Source organism: Lemur catta, chromosome 1 (genome assembly GCF_020740605.2).
Source record: "Lemur catta isolate mLemCat1 chromosome 1, mLemCat1.pri, whole genome shotgun sequence".
Taxonomy (NCBI): Eukaryota; Metazoa; Chordata; class Mammalia; order Primates; family Lemuridae; genus Lemur; species Lemur catta.
The window spans coordinates 129,270,329-129,291,939 of record NC_059128.1 but is presented as its reverse complement, the minus strand read 5'-3'; the positions used below and the strand labels follow the sequence as shown (position 1 = coordinate 129,291,939).

The 21,611-nt window shown below is 43.1% G+C and overlaps 1 protein-coding gene across 1 annotated transcript in view; it reads left to right on the top strand.

The window, feature by feature from the left end:
- The window catches only part of RSU1 (Ras suppressor protein 1), a 179,296-nt gene that overhangs the window by 10,782 nt on the left and 146,903 nt on the right, over window positions 1-21,611 (top strand). The window contains exon 3 of the mRNA XM_045534115.1: window positions 13,272-13,322. Coding sequence (XP_045390071.1) covers window positions 13,272-13,322 — 51 coding nt within the window. The remainder of the gene's footprint in view (window positions 1-13,271; window positions 13,323-21,611) is intronic.

The following is a 21,611-nucleotide window of genomic DNA, read 5'->3' as shown; positions in this document are numbered from 1 at the left end:
CAGGTATGTAGTATGCTCTTTAAATTTGTAGCTTGAAAATTTCAAAGATTTTTTTATTTCAGGAAATTGTTTTTACTATGATTTTTAGTATGTGATCACTTCCATTGCTTATTTGCTTCTCTGAGGTTTGCTAGTGTCCATATGTTGATCGTTTTGCCTGTCGTTAGTATTTGTCACCTTCCCCAAGATCCCTTTTCTCTCTTTCTTTTTGTTTTTAAAGAAACTCCACTTTACCTTCTGTTTCTTGTAAGTCATAATGCGTTGTGTTTATTTGCTCTTCTGTGTCTTTGAATTTAGTTTTCATTTCCGAAATATTTTTATGTCCACTTTCTTGAGTGTTGTCCCTTTATTTCTGAGTTTTTTGAATTCTGATTTATATTGTTTTTATGTCATGTATCATTTTCTTAATGTCTTTTCCCATTGTTTTTAAATTGTCAGTTACAGTTTTTTGTGTTTGTTTGAGACAGGATCTTGCTCTGTTGCCCAGGTTAGAGTGCAGTGGCATCATCATAGCTCTCAGCAACCTCAAACTCCTGGGCTCAAACTATCCTCCTGCCTTAGTCTCCCGAGTGACTGGGACCATAGGCACATGCCACCACGCCTGGCTAATTTTTCTATTTTTTTGTAGAGACAGGGTCTTGTTCTTGCTCAGGCTGGTCTTGAACTCCTGACCTGAAGCCATCCTCCAGCCTTGGCGTCCCAGAGTGCTAGGATTGCAGGTGTGAGCCACCATGCCTGTCCTCAGTTATAGTTTTGGTCTATTTTCTGGGCATCTCTTTTTGATGGGTAAGTTTTCATTATCAATGATATTATTCTGCTATTTTTATGTTGCCTATGTTTTTATGAAATTAATTTTCCTAAACTTTCAGAGGGAGGTGTGGTTCTGGGTAGCTTGTCCAACTTTATAGAGCTCAGAGCTCGGTCCTCTGGTGGTTGGTTTCATGTAGATTTCGCAATACGGTGGCTTGCTTTCAGATAGCCTGGCTCTGTCCTTCTCCCCACTTTTGTCTGTACCTTCTCTGTCCTTGGTGTCTGTTATTAATGTCTTGGCCTGTTTTGATTCTAGGCCCTGTCCTGGAAGGGAGCCCTAGGTGGTCAGTTTCCAGGTCACAGGGTCTGGACTTGTCCTGGTGTATCAGATCTTACCGTGGGCCCTGCCTTTGGAAGGGACAGATCCATCCTGATTTCAGCTGCTCTTCTCAAATTGTTCTGCTGGGCTTTCTAGTGAATTTGGTTGTCTATATAGGGGTTCTCTGTTCTCGGGTTTGTTAGGTGTCCTGTTATTTCTCTCTGCTTTCAACACATAGATGCTGATGTCATGTCAGTCTCGGCCATTTGTAGCTTGTCTCCACTCACTTGTATTTTGAGGTTTTGTGTGGGGACACTTTCTCACCTACTTTTATTGTAAATCATGCCCTTGGATTTTTACTGCTATCTAGTTACTCTGTCTATTTTCATGTGGGGATTCTAGATTCCTAAAACATGCTGCCGTGTTGCTGCCATGTTCCTGGCACTCATGCTTGGTTTTTAATCTAGCAGGTGTAGGAGCTGGTCCCGGGGCTCCCTTCCTACTACAACACCTGAGTCTTCCAGCCTGGGTGTTGGGAACCTGAACTACAAAATCTCATAGATTGTTCCCTACCCCCACCTCCACCCCCACCGCCTGTTCTGCAGCACAGACGTGGCTGTTGTGAGGTTTTCTAAGGTTTCACTGTTAGCAATGACATGGTGATCATTTAGACTCAGTGGTCAAGTTACACGCGGCTTAAAGGGTAAAAACTGTGTTTTCCTCTCATGCCATCATCCAAGGCGAGCGTCCCGGGTTGGTGTGAGTTGGCATTCAGGGACCTTGATTCCTCTCTGTCCCTTCTTTGTGCCACACAGGGTATTATCCTTGTCTGCTTGTACGGAGCCGGCCTTGGAGGTCTGAGCTTGTTAGGGGATAAATACCCCCTGAGCTCTTGCATGTTGATGACAGATAAAAGCTTGTGCCCTTCATACTTGAAAGTCAGTTTTACTGGATGTAAAGTCTCGCAGTCCCTTTCCTGGAGTATTATAAACGTGTTATTCTGTTTTCTTGTGGCAAAAAGCATCGCTGTTCAAAAGTCTGATGGTAATCTGGTTTTATTTTCTACATAAACAGTTGCTCTTTTTTCCCAGACGCTGAGAAGCTTTTTTTTGCTTTTAGGTCCAGTTGTGTTAGTTTCCTGTGGCCGCTCTAACAAATCATCACAAACTTTGGGGGCTTAAGGTGTCAGAAATCTTTCCCCTCACAGTTCTGGAGCTCAGAGGTGCAAAATCTAGGTGTCGTCGAGACCACAATCCCTCCAGAGGCTCCAGGGCAGGGTCTGATCCTGCCTTTGTGGGGGAGGCTGAAGGATGTCGCCCTCCCTGGGTAGACCAGCACGCTGCTACAACTTGACGACAGGGTGAGAAAGAGACTGTGGGTTTCAGTGGACAAGGGGACGTGGATTTGAGTTCTCTCACTCCTCGTCCTGTCTGCCAGCCTTTCTCCCTTAGAGTCCCAGGCCCTCTGTAGAGAGAGGCTCACATTGTCGTAGGGGTCCTATGTGAGTTTCTGCAAGTACCTCTAGGGTTGATACATGAGAGAGTGTTAGGTAGCGGTTCAAAGCATGGGCTTTGGAGTCATGGTCTTTATTAATGATCCCAATTTTGCTGTTTACTTAGCATCTTTATGATTCCATTTCCTCCCTGGTACAATGGGAAAAATAGGCTTCTCATCAAATAAAGGATACCGTGTAGTATATGTAGTTAGTATCTGGTGCAGACTAGGTACTCAAAAAATGATCACTATGATCAATAATTAGGAAATTTTATATATGTTAAGCTGAGGCAGTCTCTTTCTTCCTTCCTTTCTTTTTTTTTTTTTTTTTTTTTTAGGAGACAAGAGTCTTGCTCTGTTGCCCAGGCTAGAGTGCAGTGGGTCATCATAGCTCATTGCAACCTTGAACTCCTGGGCTCAAGCAATCCTCCTGCCTCAGCCTCCTGAGTAGCTGGGACTACAAGCACGTGCCAGTCTGTCTGGCTTATTTTTAATTTTTTTTTGTAAAGACAGGGTCTTTCTATGTTGTCCAGGCTGGTCTCGAACTCTTGGCCTCAAGCAATCCTCCAACCTTGGCCTCCCAGAGCGACGTTAGTCTGTTTTGAAGCTCACATTGTAGGAGCTCTGATGGGGTGGGGCAATTTGGAGGTGAAAAGTCTAATGGGCCTCTGGGGGGAGGCGAGGAGGTGAGATGGGGTGTGGGTGCCATCAGTGGCACATGGCTGGCTGGGTCTGTGCGTGTGGAGGTGAGCAGGCAGATGGAGCAGACGGAGCAGGCTTGCGGGAAGAGGCATCACGCACAGAGGAAGTCTAGGGAGGCCCTGGAGCCGGTGAGAAGAAACAGACCCAAGTTGGACTTAGGGGACGCTTGACAGTGAGTGTCAATCTGGGCGACCAGTCACAGGATTGGAGATGGCAGCGCTTGGGGGACAGGGTAACGGATGGCATGTGGGGAGGGAAGCTGGGAGCCAAGGTTAAACATAAGGGATGAGCTGCCTGAGACCAGATCCTGTCTTGGCTGTGGGTAGGAGCAGGTGGCGCACAGCGCTCCTCAGACACTTAGTGCCTGTTGAAAGACCGTTCAGCTCTTCGCACTCTGAGAACCATGTGGCTTTCATACAGGCAGCAGGTCTGGGATTCCAGCTCCTTCCGGGCTTGTCTTGCCAGGGACACGTGGGGCTGGGCTCAGCTGAGAAGTGTGGGGAACGTTTGAGGCAGAGGCAGAGAGTGGAGCTGAGAAATGGAACAGGGATATCTCACATCTGGGACGATCAAGTGCCTGAGCCCCACCCAGGTGACTTGTTTTTCTGTAGGCGTCCCTGGGAGTTGAGGATACACTCTACTGTCTAAAATGGGAAGTTGGCACAGTTAATACTTGGGCAAAACCTGAACCTACAGACTTTAAACTCCATTCTGTCTTTGGGACATCATAAAACACCACACAATTGGCAAAATGTGGCTGTTACCAGTGGCACATTTGTTGGCTGTATTTGTTTGGCCAATAAAACAGTGTCAGGACTAGTCAGCTGCTATTTTGGGTATGGCATTTAAAGGGTTCTCTCTGCTTACTAGCCGTGGGACCAGGGGCAAGTCACTGAACCTCTCACGCCTCATTTTTCTCATCTAAAACTAGGAAAGAGGCAGATAATACTGGTCCTACCTTGTAGGGTTGTTACTGTGAGGAAGAGGAGAGTTAATGAAGTTCTTGGAACTGTGCCAGCCACGTTTGCAGCGCTTGGTAAGCATTAGCTATTTAGTTATTACCTTATTTTGCTTTAACATTTTGATTCTGGTTGGCAGGTATAAAGTAGTGGGCATCACGTTAATATTAGTTCTTGTTTCTCGCTTTCATTAAATATTTGTTTCACAACGTGAGATAATATAATTCAGGCTTCCATTTTGAAGATGAGGAATTTGTGCTCTGGAAACATCCAGTGGTTTTTCTCAGGATCTCATGGGATTACAGTGTGGGTCTCACGCTGCTACGGCCCCTTTGCTGTACTTCGAGTCCCTTTGTGTAACTGTCCTATTCACAATAGGGAAGAATTTTCCATTCAGGTTTATGGTGAGAATTTTTATTTTGGCAGGAATTTCTACCCTCTTCTAAGGAGCACTCCACTCAGGTGTGAATGTTATTTTCCCAGTTTGGAAAGAATAAACTCAACATTTAGAATCTAGAAACCTTGGTTGTAGTCTCCTTTCGGAGACTGGTGGCCTATGGAACCTTAGGAAGATAACTTGACCTCTCTGGGCTGCAGTCTCCTTATCTGCAAAATGAGGAGCTTAAGTTCATTGCTATCTGGGGCTCTAGCACTCTATGATTTCTAAAAATACATATATTTTATGCTACACAAGTAAAATAGTTTATGTTAGAAAAATGAGTTGATATAAACAAGCAAAAAAACTTTTACAAAAAGAAGATAGGTAGGGGGATATGGAATGAAATTGACTCTGGTCCTTAAAGATTTTACTAACCCTAACAAAATTTTCAGGCATTTAATGGGAGTTTCAAATCAGCTTACCTCCTTTATGGCACAGATATTCTGTGTATTTGTCAAGGTTCTCCAGAGAAACAGAACTAATAGGCTATAGATAGACATATTAAAAAGGAGATTTATTATGGGAATTGGCTCATGTGGTTACGGAGGCTGAGAAATCCCATGATCTGCCATCTGCAGGCTGGAGAACCGGAAAAGTTGGTGGTGTCATTTAGTTCAAAGCCAAAGGCTTGAGAACCAGAGGAGGGATTGGTGTCCCCGGTGTTAAGTCCCAGAATCTGAAAGCCCAAGAACCAAGGGCTCTGATGTCCAAAGGCAGGAGAGATGGATATTCAAGAATTCTCCCTTCGTCTGCCTTTTTGTCTGTTAGGACCTTCCGTGAATTGGTGGTTGCCCAACCCACATCGGTGAGGGCAGATCTTGGCTCAGTCTCCTGATTCAAATGCTAATCTCTCCTGGAAACACCCTCACAGACACACCCAGAAATAATGCTTTACCAGCTATCTGGGCATCCCTTAGTCCAGTCAAGTTGACACACAAAATTCGCCATCACATTCTGTGTTGTAGCCTAGCGTATTCTTTCCTACCCTTATTATTCCAGAGTAGGCTCAGTGGGGCCGCGACTGTGTTTCACTCATCCATCCCTGTCCCACCAAGTAAGGACACTACCTTGCAAAGTAGTTGTAACTCGTTGAGTTTTGTTAATACCATCCTGCTTAAACCTAAGTTGTATCGTAAGTGGATTACTATATTTTTCTCTTTAATTATCTTAGGCATCTTCAGAAATGTAATTTTTCCTTGTATTTTTTTCCTGAAGGAAAAACTATAAAATGATGTGTTTGGTCCAGGAATGATGTGGGCACCATATTTTTAGTAACACAGCACCTTTGATCTGTCCCCATTGTGTCCTGGTGGACTGAAAGCCCCCAGTTAATGACCATTTTCATAGATGGTTCTCAACACGTGTGAATTCTCTGCTCTTATGTGTAGAAAGAGGTGTCATACTTTTTTTACTTGCCACTGATAGACCCCTTACCTCTAAATAGAATTATTTACTATTTAGGTTAGAATTCAGTCAAGTTACCAATTATTTGAAAAACTTAACTGCTAAAGAGTTTCCAGCTGTGGACAGTAACTAGTTGTGAGATAAAGAAAAGCTTTTATCCCACAGTGATACTTTTAAAGTTTTAGATTATGAACAAAATTCGAAAGAAATATTTTTAGGATTCTGGGTGTGTTGATGAATATGATATTTGTATTATCTGTTGGTATCAAACATTTTATTGTCTGCTTCCATTTTAATATATTGTCAGAACCTGCATACTTAAGTAGGTCTGAGCCTGCATCCTACTACCAAGGGTGAAATAACTTCAGCCGCACAACACGGGCAGGCATTTTAATCATGCATCATGGAGATGCAGAGCTCAAACTGGTCCGCATTGCTTCCTGGTGCTGACATCTGGCCAGCTCCCACGCTCCTGTGGTGTCTCTGCAGTGAGGGTCGTTTAAGGCTGTCACTGTTTCTGGTCCACCAGGGAGCCAACATGGAAAAGCCTTTTGGACCATCCTGTATGTTAAATTCAAGTTAATTCTTTGTAGCCCAGAACTTTGGGGGGATTTGAACTGACACGGGTGCCACTGTGCATGACTCCAGAGGGTGCTGTTCACAGTGCAGTGTGTAGCATTGTGCAGAATTTGGATGGTACCCCCTGGAGAGGTGAAAAACAAGGTGACCCTCTTGGAAGGTCCAAGGAGCGTGTTTGGGGGATCTTCCAGCGTGTTACATTTGATACCCCAAGAGCTGTCAGAAAGTGGTAAACCCTTTACCTTCTGGTGACAGCAATGCCTTTCCAGTGGCATCCGTTCCGAATGCACAGTCTGTGAAAATGAACCAGTTGTTGTGGTCCAGTTTTGTGACCAATCAGAACCTTTTATTTAGAACCCAAAGACGGCCAATTCTGACCTGTGGCGAGATTCCAGAAAATGTCACGTTCCATGTCACTTCGTGTGTTTTCAGGTCTCATTCCCCTTGTCTCACCCTGGCCTGGTTCCCATTCCCCCGAACCCCAGATGTAAATGCCATTCTGTTAAGCTGGAACTTTTCCTCCACCTCCAAAGCGCTACCAAAGGAATAAGTTGCTTCCTGAATTGCCAAACTGAAAACTTTGCAGACAAGTACCAGCATGCTGCACCCTCACAATATGCTGGGTTATTTTGAAAACAAGTCTGCAGTGTCATCCGATGGTGCTGTGGGTCCCATCTTGCTTCTTTGTCCTTTTTCAAGTTGTCTGCTTCATGTTGAAGCAGAAGGGAAGAAAACTGAACCTATTTTAAATAAGTAATAAGTGCCTCCATGAGTTATCTAGAAATACTGATTTTTTTTTTTTTCCTAGGAGTTTTTGGTTCTTTGATTTTTCTGAATTTATTCCATTAAAATAGTGACTGTCCCCTTCCAGGTGCTGTGCCTCACCTGTTTGTTGTCGCTCTGCTCAGATAAGCCTGGGAGTGATTCCTCAACTCCCAGTTTCCCTCTGTCCTCTGGGTCCCGCTCCAGTGCCCGGTGCACCCTCCACCAAATAGCATTTCTCGATTCATCGTCCCACAATAAGTGTCATTTCTTTCTGAACTACCATCATCCTCGTAAATCTACTTCTCCGTGTCTGTGATCCTTCTATACCTAGCATTTTATTGATAGGTTTTCGGCACATGTTCTCTACTCCTGAAGTTGGGTGGCTGTTGTAGTTTATCATCCAAACCAGGACATGTTTGGGAGGGACAGCCGACGTCATCTGCGACCCTTCCAGGCTGATCAGGGTGTGTGGTCATTGCTACTCCTAAGAGAATCTCCGAGCATGATCAGTAGATACCCAGTTAGGAAAAGCCTGAATGAGTCCTTGATCGTCTTTCTTTTTCTTGTGAAATTATTGAGCTATCTGGTTCCTTTCTGAGCATCCTCCTGCTGATTCCTGGCTAGGGAATAAACGATCATAAATCACAGGTACAGTGCCCGCACCCTCCCGTGCTCCCCTGCTCCCCGTTGCCCCACAAACACTTCCAACAGTTTTGCTTCCAAATGTTCACCCAAATCACATTCCTAAAGAGGCTGGAGATGGAGTGGCAGCCAAGGCACTTTAACAGTTAACTGCGCATATCCACACATTTTCTTAGTTATGGAATTGCATTTTGAAACGTACTCTAACTCTGCAAATGCCTGGGCAAAGCATGGTTGAATATTGCTTTCGGAATTTTAATCGCACGCAGTTGGTTCTCTCTGCTCTGGCGGAGCCCATTCTGAACAGTTTCTGGGTAGCAGAAACATTAGGGTATGTCATTAACACAGCAGAAGACGTAGCCATGTGTGATTAGGGTCAGCAAGGCACCAGCAGCAGGGCAGTGGTACAGCCCGCTTCCATTTCCCCCCCAGCGTGTCTGGCTGGGGTGGCTTTTGTGTTTTTGAATAAACCATCCTATTTTGGTTAGACCTTTTCTCCTTTCTTTTTCAACAGCGCAGTTTTCATACAAGAGTACAATGAACTCACCATTCCCAAGGGCAGGGGAGTGGCTGGTTGCATAAAGACACGCCGGTCGCTCCTTGGGGCTTGCCTGTCCTGGGCTTTTGTCAGTGTTGCTTGATTTTGTCCAACTTCACTGCCCTCCCTGCAGACACAACCTGCAGTCCTTTGTTGCCCTAAATATTTTCTTCAAAGATCTTTTATTAACTCTTTTCTTTTGTGCTCTAATTTTCTTCCCTCTTACCTACTTTAGCATTTGGCCTTGTAACAATAGAGAGAGAAAAAAATACATTCTAGTGTTGTGATCGGTGAAGCAACAACTGAATTTCTCTTCTCTATTAAAGAAAAAAAAACAAACGTGAACTTTGTCACTTTTTCTCCTGCTAAGGAAGTGTTTGTTGAGAGGACACAGTGAAATGATCAAAAAGAACCGGTTTTCCCTAATTAAATCCTGTCATCGTGAACCTTGGCTTATGAGCTTTGCTCTGTTTTGAGAAGAGCAAAATTTTTTCTTTCTAATTAATTAGTTACTTGTGGTGTTTTATGAGAAATTAAGGCAAGGGAGATGGGGGCGGTCATCAGTTATCTTTTGATTTTGGTGACTTTCAGATGGATGGTCGGCCAGTTTCAGCTTACCTGTCTTTCTCGGTAATAAAACCTGGCCTGTGGTCACCTGGAAGCCACCCTTGTAGCTCGGCATCCCTGGATTACTAGAGTTTTACTGATTCCTTGTAAGTGGAAATACCACGGTCAGCGTCTTGGAAGTATCCTGAAAGAGGAAGCCTTCTTTTTCCTTTCCTTCTTTTTTTTTTTTCTTTCTTTCTTTTTCTTTTCTTTTCTTTTCTTTTTTTTTTTTTTTTTGAGACAGAGTCTTACTCTGTTGCCCAGGGTAGAGTCCCGTGGTGTCAGCCTAGCTCACAGCAACCTCAAACTCCTGGGCTCAAGCGATCCTCCTGCCTCAGTCTCCCGAGTAGCTGGGACTACAGGCATGCGCCACCATGACAGGCTAATTTTTCTATATATATTTTTAGCTGTCCATATAATTTCTATTTTTAGTAGAGACGAGGTTTCGCTCTTGCTCAGACTGGTCTCAAACTCCTGAGCTCAAACAATCCACCCGCCTCGGCCTCCCAGAGTGCTAGGATTACAGGTGTGAGCCACTGTGCCCGGCCTCCTTTCCTTCGTTTTGAGAGGAATGTAGACATGATGGGTGGGCACAGGCTGTCATCTTGGACCATGAGGTGTGTCTCGGTCAGTTCAGGCTGCTGTGACAAAAATACCATAGACTGGGTAGCTTAAGCAACAGAAATTTAGTCCTCACAGTTGTGAAGGCCAGAAAGTCCAAGATCAAGGTGCCAGTAGATTTGGTATCTGGTGAGGGCTCACTTCCTGGTTTGCAGAAGGCAACCTTCTTGCTGTATCATCACATGATGGAGAGAGATCATCTCCCTCCCATATCTTCTTACAAGGGCACTAATCTCATTTATAAGGGCTGCACATTCATGGCCTAATCACCTCCCAAAGGCCCTACCTCCTAATCGCATCACATTGGGGATTAGAAGAACTTCAAGCTGTGAATTTTTCAGGGGCACAAGCATTCAGTCCATAGCAAGGTACAAGCCACACTCAGAGGGTGGCTTAGCAACAAGATACCAGAGGCCTCTGGATTGCATGTGTGAGTGGGAGGGAAACTCTTGTCTTGTGTAAGCCCTGTTATTTGTGGTTTGCTCTCACGTGAAGCTGAGCATAATCTTAACTGATACACCTATGAATCTATTTCATCTTGTTTGGTATAAGGACTTTTTCTGAGATTTTTTTTTTTCATGTCAGACTATACATCTCAGAGAAAAATCCTTTATTTAGTAGAAAAGAAAATCTTAACTCTTAAAAATGTATGAGATTTCCGCAGCATGTAAGTTCTTAAACCTCATGCGGGAAGCTACCATTGTGATTTTTTTTTTTTTTTTTTAAGCCACAAAAATGCTCTTTTCCTTCCCCTTCCCTGATTATTTGGTCCTGAAGCTGCTGAGTGGGACAGAAAGAGAGAGGTGTTGAGGGGTGGCCTGGGGTGGAGCGTGGGCACCTGATTGGGCCAGGAGAGCACCCATGCTGGGTGGGCACGTGGGAGCCCAGGCAGGGCCAGGAGGGCTTCCGGGGGGAGGGGGCCCAGTGGGGAGTCAGCGTCAGAGCAGAGAGAGGAGGAAGGGGCAGCAGGGGACATTGGTTACTGTAGTGGAGCCCGTGTTGGGTCATTGGAAGGACTCACGCTGGGACTCACTAAAGGCACAGGGTGTGGTTCAGTGGGAGGAAGAAAGCCCAGGGAGGCATCGGCAGCCCGAGAGGCTCACTGGCACCGTGCCCCAGGGTCGCTCCTGAGTGGCATGGGACACATTCTGTCTCCAGATTATGAACCGTCAAGACATGTGTTGAGGAATCTTGGTTTCAGGAAAGCCCGGTCAAAACTGGCCAGAGGTGTCTTTTATGCCTGGCTGGTCACGCAGCCACCACAGGCCCTGTGCCAGGTCGTGGCATTGATCTGCACCCCTCGTCCTCCTCACCTGGACTGAGAATCAGCCCCAGACTTCCAGGTGTCCCTGCAGATGAGCATAGAGCTGTCCCAGTCTCGTTGTAAGATGACTCTACGTTCTGCAGTTATCTGTGGGGGTATTGATTAAGTAAGTAAATAGGCGAAAGACAAGGAAACCGGGGTTCTCATTGTTAGAGGAGAGACTTACAAACATGGGAAGGGAGACGACTAGAATGAGCCCTGTGATGTATTGGAATTGGGTATATCGAAGTGAATTTAGGGTTCTTGATAATATAGATAGTGAAATCAATATTGATATTAGGAGAGAGGAGTGTGTCTGTATTCCCTGCCTCTATCCACTGAGAGGCTGAAGGGACTGACCCTCCAATAGCAATGAGCCTATATAGCGAACCACATATGACATTTTAGATTTTTTTAGTGGTCACAGTTGTTACAGTGAAAAATTTCTCCAGACATTGCCAGATGTGTTGGGAGGGAGGGGACAAAATTGCTCTGGTGGGCAACCACAAGACACATAAATAAATTCAAAGTTTGGTGAGCAACAGGAGATTGGTATAGTTGCAAAGTACCCTTCCTCCTCGTCCCAGAAATCTTAGTAATTACAAAGGGGGAAAAGAACAAATTGGCAATAAAGAAGCTTGGCAAACGTAAGTGGTCAAAGGGCAGATCTTGAGTGATAGGACAAACTGAAGTCGTTGTGCCACCGGATAGGATGCAGTGAGAGGAACACAGGATTCCTGCAATATTCCTGCCAGATATGCATGAACAAAATCTAATCAGGAGTTAACGAATGGCAAATCCACATAGAGGGACGTAATGCAGAATAACTTTGCCTGCAGTCTTCATGATTGCCAAGGTCAAGGAAGTCAAGGGAAGAAAAACCCTCAGACTGAGGGAGGTGGCAGAGACCCGACAGCTGCCTGCAGCGTCTGTCGTGAAAGAAATGATGGGGACGTTTGGTGAAACTTCAGTGGGGGCTGAGGACTAGAGGTCATAATGTATCGGGTTAACTTTTTGATTTTCATGGTTGCACTGTGCTTATGTGGGAGAATGTTTTTGTTTGTGGGACGTACACCCTAAAGTTTATGGGCTATCAGGCCGGCAGCTTGATTCATCTCAATGGTTCAGACCAGGAAAGGAGGTCTTTGTATGTACTGTATTTTGAACTTATTTGGTGATGGCTTTTAAAGTAACATGCAAAAGTTGTGGTCAGGAGTGATGAACACTCATTTCCAAAGCGTGATGGGCTCCAACACTGATGATACCCTTCCTGAGAAAAATTTTTATCTTGTTATAGCCCTTTAAAGGGAAAAAAAACCTCTACTGCATTAATAGAATGTTCTTATTGAAAGAATATTGGAAAACATTCTAAATTTATTATATAAGCTCTGTCTGCTGACCGATACAGCAAAGTTTTAGTGCCCAGAGTAGAAGGCAGGTCCCTTTTCTCTCTCCCTCTCTTTCTCTCTCTCTTTTATTTTTGTGTATATTTCTGTGTATATTTTCTTTCTTTCTGGCTGGAAAAACCATTCTTTAAGCAAACCTAATCTTGTTGAACAGATTAAGCCTCCATGATAATGTTGGAAGCTGGAAGGCAATCTGCATTTCAGATCAGTGCTTTGAAATGCCAACCAAAGTATGTTGAGAGGAAATTGCTCGGATTGTCTGATGGTTTGTAGAAGAATGTCTGGATGGACGATACGCACTGGCCTTCTGTTACATGACGTTTCAGTTGTGACAGGGCAGTTCTGGTTTGTTGTTTTTTAATTAGCCCAGGTAAGGAAGGCCTTTGTGTGTCCCTGCACTCTTGCCTGGCCCCTGACTGGCACGTGTAAATTGAGATGGATCACCAAGGTCAGGCCAGCAGATCAGGTCCCCAAGCAAAGCTAACGGGCCCCCGTCACGTTTGATCCTGTGACATTAATCTCATTAGCTCTAACTTGCTCTGCTAATTGCACTGTTAATTGCCCAACTTTTCTTCATTTAGTTTAAACACATAACAGATAGTGTTGTGTGGATCCTAGCTTCTCTTTTGGTGACCGATAACACTGCAACCTGTGAAAATAATTTAGCGGTTTACCTTGTAGGCATGTAGGTATAATCTGGGTATGCTTACTGACTCTGATTGGTTTTTTTTTCTTTCTTTTCAGTTTCCTTATCCCATATCACACAACTGGTCCTCAGCCACAACAAGCTAACAAGTAAGTGGCCTTTCTCCTTTGTTACATAGTTTCTGACTTTCAGGTATTATTTTGGTACTGCTCATTCTGTTCCCTTTGGAGAAACTAATGACAGATGATTATTTGGGGAAACCTAAAGTTTGATTCGGTGACACTAAGATACATTAGCATATTGTCTTCCTGTATTTCGGACTTTGCTGTCCATTGAAGATTCTTTCTTATCGTATATGTACACTGAGGACAGAAAATGACACCGTATCTCTGGAAGTGGTTCTGTTCAGAGTTGGTAAATTCTCTGGTGAGCTGAACTGCCCAACCACTGGTTAGCATCATATGAGAAAAACTTACTTATCAGAAAATACTAGATTGAGTTGTTTGGTTACATCTGTATTTCCTCCTCAAAAGGGTGGGATGGGGGACACAAAATTATGTAAATTATGTACATTTACGTCTGCATTTTTCAAATTTTTGAGTCTAGTTTCCTGACTTCCCCACCAAAAAAAAATTCTCATGGGCATCAATAGTGTCATGGTGTGGTTACCATACAGCACAGTTAATATCTGTTTTTATAAGAATGCTGCATGTGAATTATGGGCCATTTTGTTCTTTGAGCTGTGGCTTTAAAGATTTTAATGACAGAGACCCCCTCTCTTTCCCATTCCTAATTGACTGTCACTTCTTTGTGCCTGCCATATTTCCTGCAGACTTGAACGATTTTCTAATCATGTGGCAAGAATTTGTTAGGGGGCTTTTCGAGTCCGATGGAATTGAGCAGAATGTCACGTTGAGGGATTTGTGTCGGGAATTTATGTGCGTGTGTGCATTATACACAGCTCGAGGCAGTGTCACTGAGCTGTTGATTACGGAGAATTGAGAGTGGCAGCGAGGGCCCCTCGTGTGCAAGAAACAGGCGGATTAGTTCATTTTTAGCCAAAGTGCATATATTTGTAAGGCACAGGCAGAGTGGCACGGTTGTCGCTTTTAAGCCATGGTGGCCACAGACGCTGCAAGTAAGACCCTGTAAGTCCTGGGTGATCAATGCTGTAACAGGTACCGTGCTGCAGTTCCACTATTTTTATAGCCAATGGTCCTGTGGTGCATAGAGCCCCTAATGCCAGTTCAGGGGGGATTTGCGGTTTGTTTTGAAGGGTGAGCTGCATTGATCCCTAAATTCCCCAAGATTCTGTGAGCAAAATTCCTGCTACCCTCCATCACATAGTTGGCAAAAGTGTGTCTTAATTGCTCGCTTAGCCCGTTAGATCTGCAAACTGGTTTCTTTTTACACAAGGAAGCAAAACAGCCTTCATTCCTGTTACATCATTGATCTGCTCTTTAAAAAAAATCTTTCAAATAGTTGTAATTCATTTCATTTTTACATGTTCACAAAGATAGAAATTCAGGGATCAATGGATCGGTTTCACTCTCCAGGCATATACTATTAGGTTAATTTAGAGAGGCTTACATATGGTTATGAGTAAATTGCCTTGGCTGTTCAAGTTCAAGAGATTGACTATGAAAGAGTCCAAACTTCATATTCCTTCCCTGCCTGTTTCTCCCCTGCCCCTCCTCACTCCATTTGAGACACTTTTGACCTAATCCAGTGATCTCTAATTAGTCGGTCTTGGTAAACTCTGTTTGGAGCCATTGTGAGTAGTGTTGGTGACACCCAGTCCGTTTCACTAAGGTCAAATTAGCATCTTTTACTGTTTTCCTGGCATTTAAATGAATGACTTCGCTGTGTTTTTTCAAGTGTTTATAGTAAATATGTCCATTTGATGGGAATATAAATATGCATTCAATGTAAGTGGCTGAGCACACCCTCCTGTCACTTTTTATTGTAATCAGTGTCTTTCACTCGCTGTTGTTTTTAATAGGGACTGGCTGCCAACGCCACGTTAAAACCACCAGGACTCAAAAGATAAACCCCTCAGCACTGCTTTTATCTTGCAAAAAGTATTTGTGTTTTTCTCTTAGTATGCCAATTACACTGTTCTCTGACATTTCCACTCGTGTACTCGTGGAGGGAATGACTGGCTTACTCAGAGTGGGATCTCGATTTGGGGACACCGTTTATCTGCAGAGGCATCAGAACAGGGTGGTGCTGGGTCGACTTCCCTCTTCTTGCTGGTGGGTTTGAACTTGACAGGCTCACCCAGGGCAGTACACACGAGGCCTTGACGAAGCTGAAGGTGGACTATATGATCCTGAAATTCCTAAAGTTTTCCATACTGCAGTTCCTAAAAATATTTTAATATTGTGAAGTTGATGGCTGTTAGAGCTTAATAGGGAACCTATTGAAATGTAAACCTGGGGCATCAGGGCAGTGTTGGTAGGTTTTTGGTGAAATAAATGGGGTCATTTGTCTGCAGCAACTTTCCTAGATATGTGTATATTCAGGATGTTTTTAAGGAGAGTGGGGGACAAGTAGCAAGTGAATCTTTCTCTTGTGCCTTTTTGCTGTGATTGGGCAATTACTAACAGATGTTCTTTCTAGCCCAATGGGAAGAGGTTCAGAGAGAGGAGCCCTTTGGAAACACTGAGTGTTTCCTGAGCACCTGGCTGGGATGCTGCGCACACCTGGTGGAAGGTGCATATGTTCTCTCTCGCTCTCTCTCTGTCTCTCTCTCTCTCTTTCTTTCTCTCTCTGCTCCCCTCCCTTTCAGAAACTACCCTAATCCAGCCCCATGTCCCATGCCAGCTTTTCCTCCCCACTTGCCGCTGCAGGAAGACTGATCTCTTCTCCCATTGTAGTCCTGCCTATGGGAAGCTGGCCTGTTCCTGCTGCTGCTGCTCCTCCTCTTCCTCCTCCTCCTCTTCCTCTTCCTCTGCACAGCCCCTCCCCATCCTCTCCTGGAGACCCCCTGGCTGCCCTGGCCCTCTTGAAACCTTCCTTCCCCAAACTCCTCTTGCAGGGAGACTCTCTGACACCTGTGCAGCACTTTTTGTCATCTTGCTTTGCGTTGCTTCTCTCTCCGCAAATAGATTTTAAGCTTTTGTGAAAGCAGGACTGTTCTTATTCTTCTTTAATGCCCATTGCTAAGCACAGAATGGCTTCCCAGTAATTCCCTGTATAAACTGATCATGGTTGCTTAAAGGAGGTGCATCAGAAAAATGCAAATTAAAACCACAATGAGGTGTCACCTTACCCCAGTTAGAATGGCATTTTATTAAAAAGTCCAAAAACAATAGATGCTGGTGTGGATGCAGGGAGAAAGGAACACTTATACCCTGTTGGTAGGACTGTAAATTAGTTCAACCTCTGTGGAAAACAGTATGAAGATTCCTCAAAGAACTAAAAATAGACCATTGCCATTCAATCCAACAATCCCACTGTTGGGTATTTACCCAAAAGAAAAAAAGCGTTTTCATCAAAAAGACACCCACACTTGAATATTTATAGCAGCACAATTCACAATTGCAAAGATGTGGAATCAACCCAAGTGCCCATCAGTTCATGAGTGGATTAATAAAATGTGGTATATGTACATGCTGGAGTACTACTCAGCCATAAAAATACGAATTAATACTTTTTGCAACAGTCTGGATGGAACTGGGCACCATTTTCCTTAGTGAAGTCTCTCAAGAGTGGAAAAACAAACACTACATGAGCTCACTATTAAATTGGAACTAACCAATGAGCTCACTGTGCACAGAGGTAAGGAAAATGCAGAGGAAATCAACCAGTGTGGGGAGGGAGCAAGGGAGAAAAGAGGGGGGAAAATCCTACCTAATGGTACTGTGAACCCTATTTGGGTGACAGGAGCACCATTAGCTGGGACTCAAGCATTACAGAAGCGATCCATGTAACCTAAAACATTTGTACCCCCTTATTAGTTTGAAATTAAAAAAAAAAAAAAGTTTTACTTGGAGACAGCTATTTAAAGACTTTTCCACTAGGGGTCACTGTTGAGATACGTATTCCACCCCCCAGGTCTTGAGAAACCAACTTTGTGTTGTCAGAGGAAATTTTTTGCAGGCATTTCAGCTGTGTACCACAGGGCATGTCGCTGTTGCTATTTACGTAGTGCACTTTTACCACATTTAAGATAGATCTTTATAGAAGGAGATCTTTTCCTGCAATTAAAATATTCAGGTTCACATTATCAGTTTTTGGTGTTTATTATGGCTACTTTCTTCAATTAGAAACATTTTTTTTCTTTCAGTATCTTTAACTTGGAAGACCTGGACTGCTTTCTGTAGTATTTTGTATTGGGCATATGTGAGAATATTTTTTTTAACCTGAGGAAGAAGGTTTAAAATATTTATATGTAACCAAATTTTAATTCAGAAATAACTGTAAAAATCAGAAAAATAGACATTTTGTGCATATTTATACTGATTTTTTTCATCATCAAATACTATTGTGTAGAGAAGAATACTGTGGGTTATGAAATGAAGTGTATCTGCATCAGAGATAAAACAATCTCTGGGTATGAAATTTTTAACATGAAGCTTTTCTCAAATTTTTAAAATAATTCTATTCCTACAGTAACAGCCATACACAAATATTGCAAGCACCTTAAATAGATTAATACTATGTTTTATTTTGTGAACCATGCATGTTGAGGATAAAGTACTCAGCATTTTGTAAAAGAAATGCAAAGGATATCTTTTTGCTCTCTGCAGACATTGAGCAGTCAGCCATCTATGTAAACCTTTCGTAAGTGTGGTCTGTAACTGTAATTGTTTAGTTTTATACTTAGAACTTTTAACTGCCATGTAAAACCTTTTCCTGAGGTATTGGCAGTTTTGCCTGCAGTTTCAGGTCTTAGCTGTGACCATATCTCCTCTGTTAATGCATCGGAAATAGCTAGGCAGGTAGTAAACCTAAGTTTTATGGCAAAATGTGGGTTTTTTACAAACTACTTCCTATTAGTTATAGCTTATATATGAATTTGGAATTATAGCGAACAAGGCAATGCTATTTTCTTTAGTGATTTCAGTAACTTTTTTATCAAAGGTTCTAAGAACATAGAAGTTAAACTTTAAATTTTATGCAGTTATGTATATTGATAGGACATCTAGCTTATCTAATTTATAAATGAATTAAGCAGCATGTTGCACATGAAAATACTGCATTCTCAAACTATGTAGATGCAATTATAATGAAGAAAATTAAGCAGTTTTTAAAAAGCGTAATAAATTGAAACCCTTTTCTACAGACATAATAGATTGTTGGGATGAATGAGAAAAATTAACTGTCCCAATTCGTAAGAATGACCTTCACCAGTCTTCCCAGACCTTGCTGTTCCCAAGTCTCTACTTATTCCCTCTTTCATAGATTATTTGTCATGCTTTATGCAAAAGTTCTTGTGCATGGCTTGTATGAAATTAAACTATGAGGGGCGAATATGCAAAATAAATCGTCTCTGTGTCATGAATTTATCTTGTGACAATATCAAAACAACTTGCTGTTTGCATTTTAACAGAGTCTAAACGTATTTATAATACAGAAGCTTTGATCAATAGCTTATTTTTTTAATTAGTGCACATTTATCAGTTTGCTTCTGTGCCATCATTGAAAGATTAGAGTTGAAAAAATATATAACATAGTATTTTTGAGTCCGACAGCTGTTAGCCAAACAGTATCTATCTGATGCTACCAGTAGTTAGGTTACCATGAAAAATTGCCGGCAGTTGGGAGCGTGTTATTTTTGGCTTTAGTAAGTGAGCTTGTGAGGTCATCCCACAAAAGTCCGCTGGCCCCAGGGGTCCAGAAGCAGCCCAACCCAAGGCCGCTGGGTGAAGTCCGAGAAGCTTCCTTTCAGTGGTGTCTCACCGTCAGATGGTAGACTGTGTCTCCCATTCTCTCTGTTGACAGCTCTGCCAACCAAAATGTACCTGCTCTAGAATCCCTTTCCTTGGGGTCCCGCTCTATGCTAAGAGGCAGCTAGCTAGCATGCAGTGTATTAATTCTTCCACAATATATTTTTAAATGGAATGACCTCAATCATGAGAACTCCAGAACGGTGGTGGGCTGTGGAGAGAATAAGGTGGAGGGACATGAGCTTGTCACTTTCCAAATTGTCACTAGCCCATTTGCAGGGCTGATCTTGAAAAGGGTTCCTTATGCTGTTTACAATAGAACACCTGTCAGACAGAATTGATTTCATGGCAAAATATTACATAGAGATTTTCAGTTGACTGTCCTAAATAATGTGGGGTGTGTGTATATGCGTGTGTATGTGTGTGTGTACGTGCGGGAGGGTAGAGTGGATATCCTAAGAGGTACAATACTCGGGTACATACGTTCTTTTAGAGCCTTTCTTCTTAACTTTGTCAAACTTACTGACCTTTTTAAAGAACGGAGGTGAGAGCTGTGACCGTGCTCTGTGGAGAAATGCACATAACGGTTATGATTTCAGCGGGCTTGTGGATCCTGGTGAGGTCATCCCTGAATTCTGCAGAGATCCACGTGCCTCAGATGTAGAAACCCCAGAGTAGGAGAAAGATGGCACTAGTGTGTTTGCACTGCGGATGTCCCGATGCTACTTCTTAAAGGGGCTGTTTCTTGGAAATGTGTATAAAGCTTTTAAAGGATGATTTTTTTTCTTTTTTATTTCAGCATATTATGGGGGTACAAATGTTTAGGTTACGTACATTGCCCTTGCCCCATTCGAGTCAGAGCTTCAAGCTTGTCCATCCCCCAGACGGTGCGCACCGCACCCATTAGGTGTGTATATACCCACCCCCCATCCCCCCTCCCCCTCCCCCTCCCGCCTGCCTGACACCCGATGAATGTTACTACTATATGTGCACTTAAGTGTTGATCAGTTAAAACCAGTTTGATGGTGAGTACATGTGGTGCTTGTTTTTCCTTTCTTGTGATACTTCACTTAGTAGAATGGGCTCCAGCTCCATCCAGGATAATGCAAGAGGTGCTAGATCACCATTGTTTTTTGTGGCTGAGTAGAACTCCATGGTATACATATACCACATTTTCTTTTTTTTATTTTTTTTTTATTTTTTTTTTTATTTCAGCTCATCATGGGGGTACATAAGTTCAGGTCATATACATTGTCCATGTCCCGCCCATCCCCCCGAGTCAGAGTCCCAAGCGCGTCTGTTCTCATTCTCCAGACAGTGCGCCTGGCCCTCATCATGTAGTCATACCTCCATCCCCTCCCCCCCCCCCACCTCCCCGGGTCTGCACCTTCAAGCATGACCATTCCCCAGAGGGTGCGCAATGCACTCGTCATGTAGGCATACACCCATCCCCGCCCCCCACCCCCCATCCCAGTCTGATATCCAATTGGTATCCTTCCCTGATGTACATTTAGGTGATGATCAGGGAAACCAGTTTTCTGGTGAGTACATGTGATGCTTGTTTTTCCATTCTTTGGATATTTCACTTAATATAATGGGTTCCAATTCTCTCCAGGAGAACCAAAGAGATGTCGTATCATCGTTATTTCTTATAGCTGAGTAGTACTCCATGGTATACATATACCACAGTTTACTAATCCATTCGTGGATTGATGGACACTTGGGTTCTTTCCACATCTTTGCGATTGTGAATTGTGCTGCTATAAACATTCGGGTACAGGTGTCTTTGTTAAAGAATGACTTTTGTTCTTCTGGGTCATATACCACATTTTCTTAATCCACTCATGTATTGATGGGCACTTGGGTTGTTTCCACATCTTTGCAATTGTGAATTTATTTTTAATGCAACGTGGAGCTCATTCTTGATGGCTTTTAAAAAGTGTATAAGTGCCACCTTATTTGTTTGCTTAAATTTACATTTTATTAAATAAGAATTTGCCATCTTGTAGTCGTCAGTCTTGAATGGAATTTGCATACTCACACACAAACACGCACATACACATTTTAACACCAATAAATGCCTTGAGAATGCCTTTCCTGTTTGCATTTTTCTTTCTCTTCCTTAATCAGCCTAACAGGACAAAACCACTCTGATACAATTTACCGCCAGTTAACAAACTCATTGACTTCATTTTTTGCTGTTTTCAAGCTGAACCCTCTTGTCTAATTTTTTGCTGTTCCTTTGGCATTGTTTCCCTGCCTATATATTCTTTGTTCCAGTGTCCTGCTTTTATTTTTTTAAATCCGAAATTCCTGCCCCTCTCTCCAGATTTTGCCCATCCTTGGAAAAGTTGAGATGAACACTCATCTCTCTCCATGAAGCCCTCCTGTCCCTCCAGCTGAACCAACACTGTGTGGAAAATAAAATATAAGACACCCCACTGTCGATTAGACCATAAAGGACCACACCTCACATGCAGAAAAACTTCAGCATGAAATGAAAGAGAGAAAAGACTAACATTTATCGAATCCCCACCTATCAGT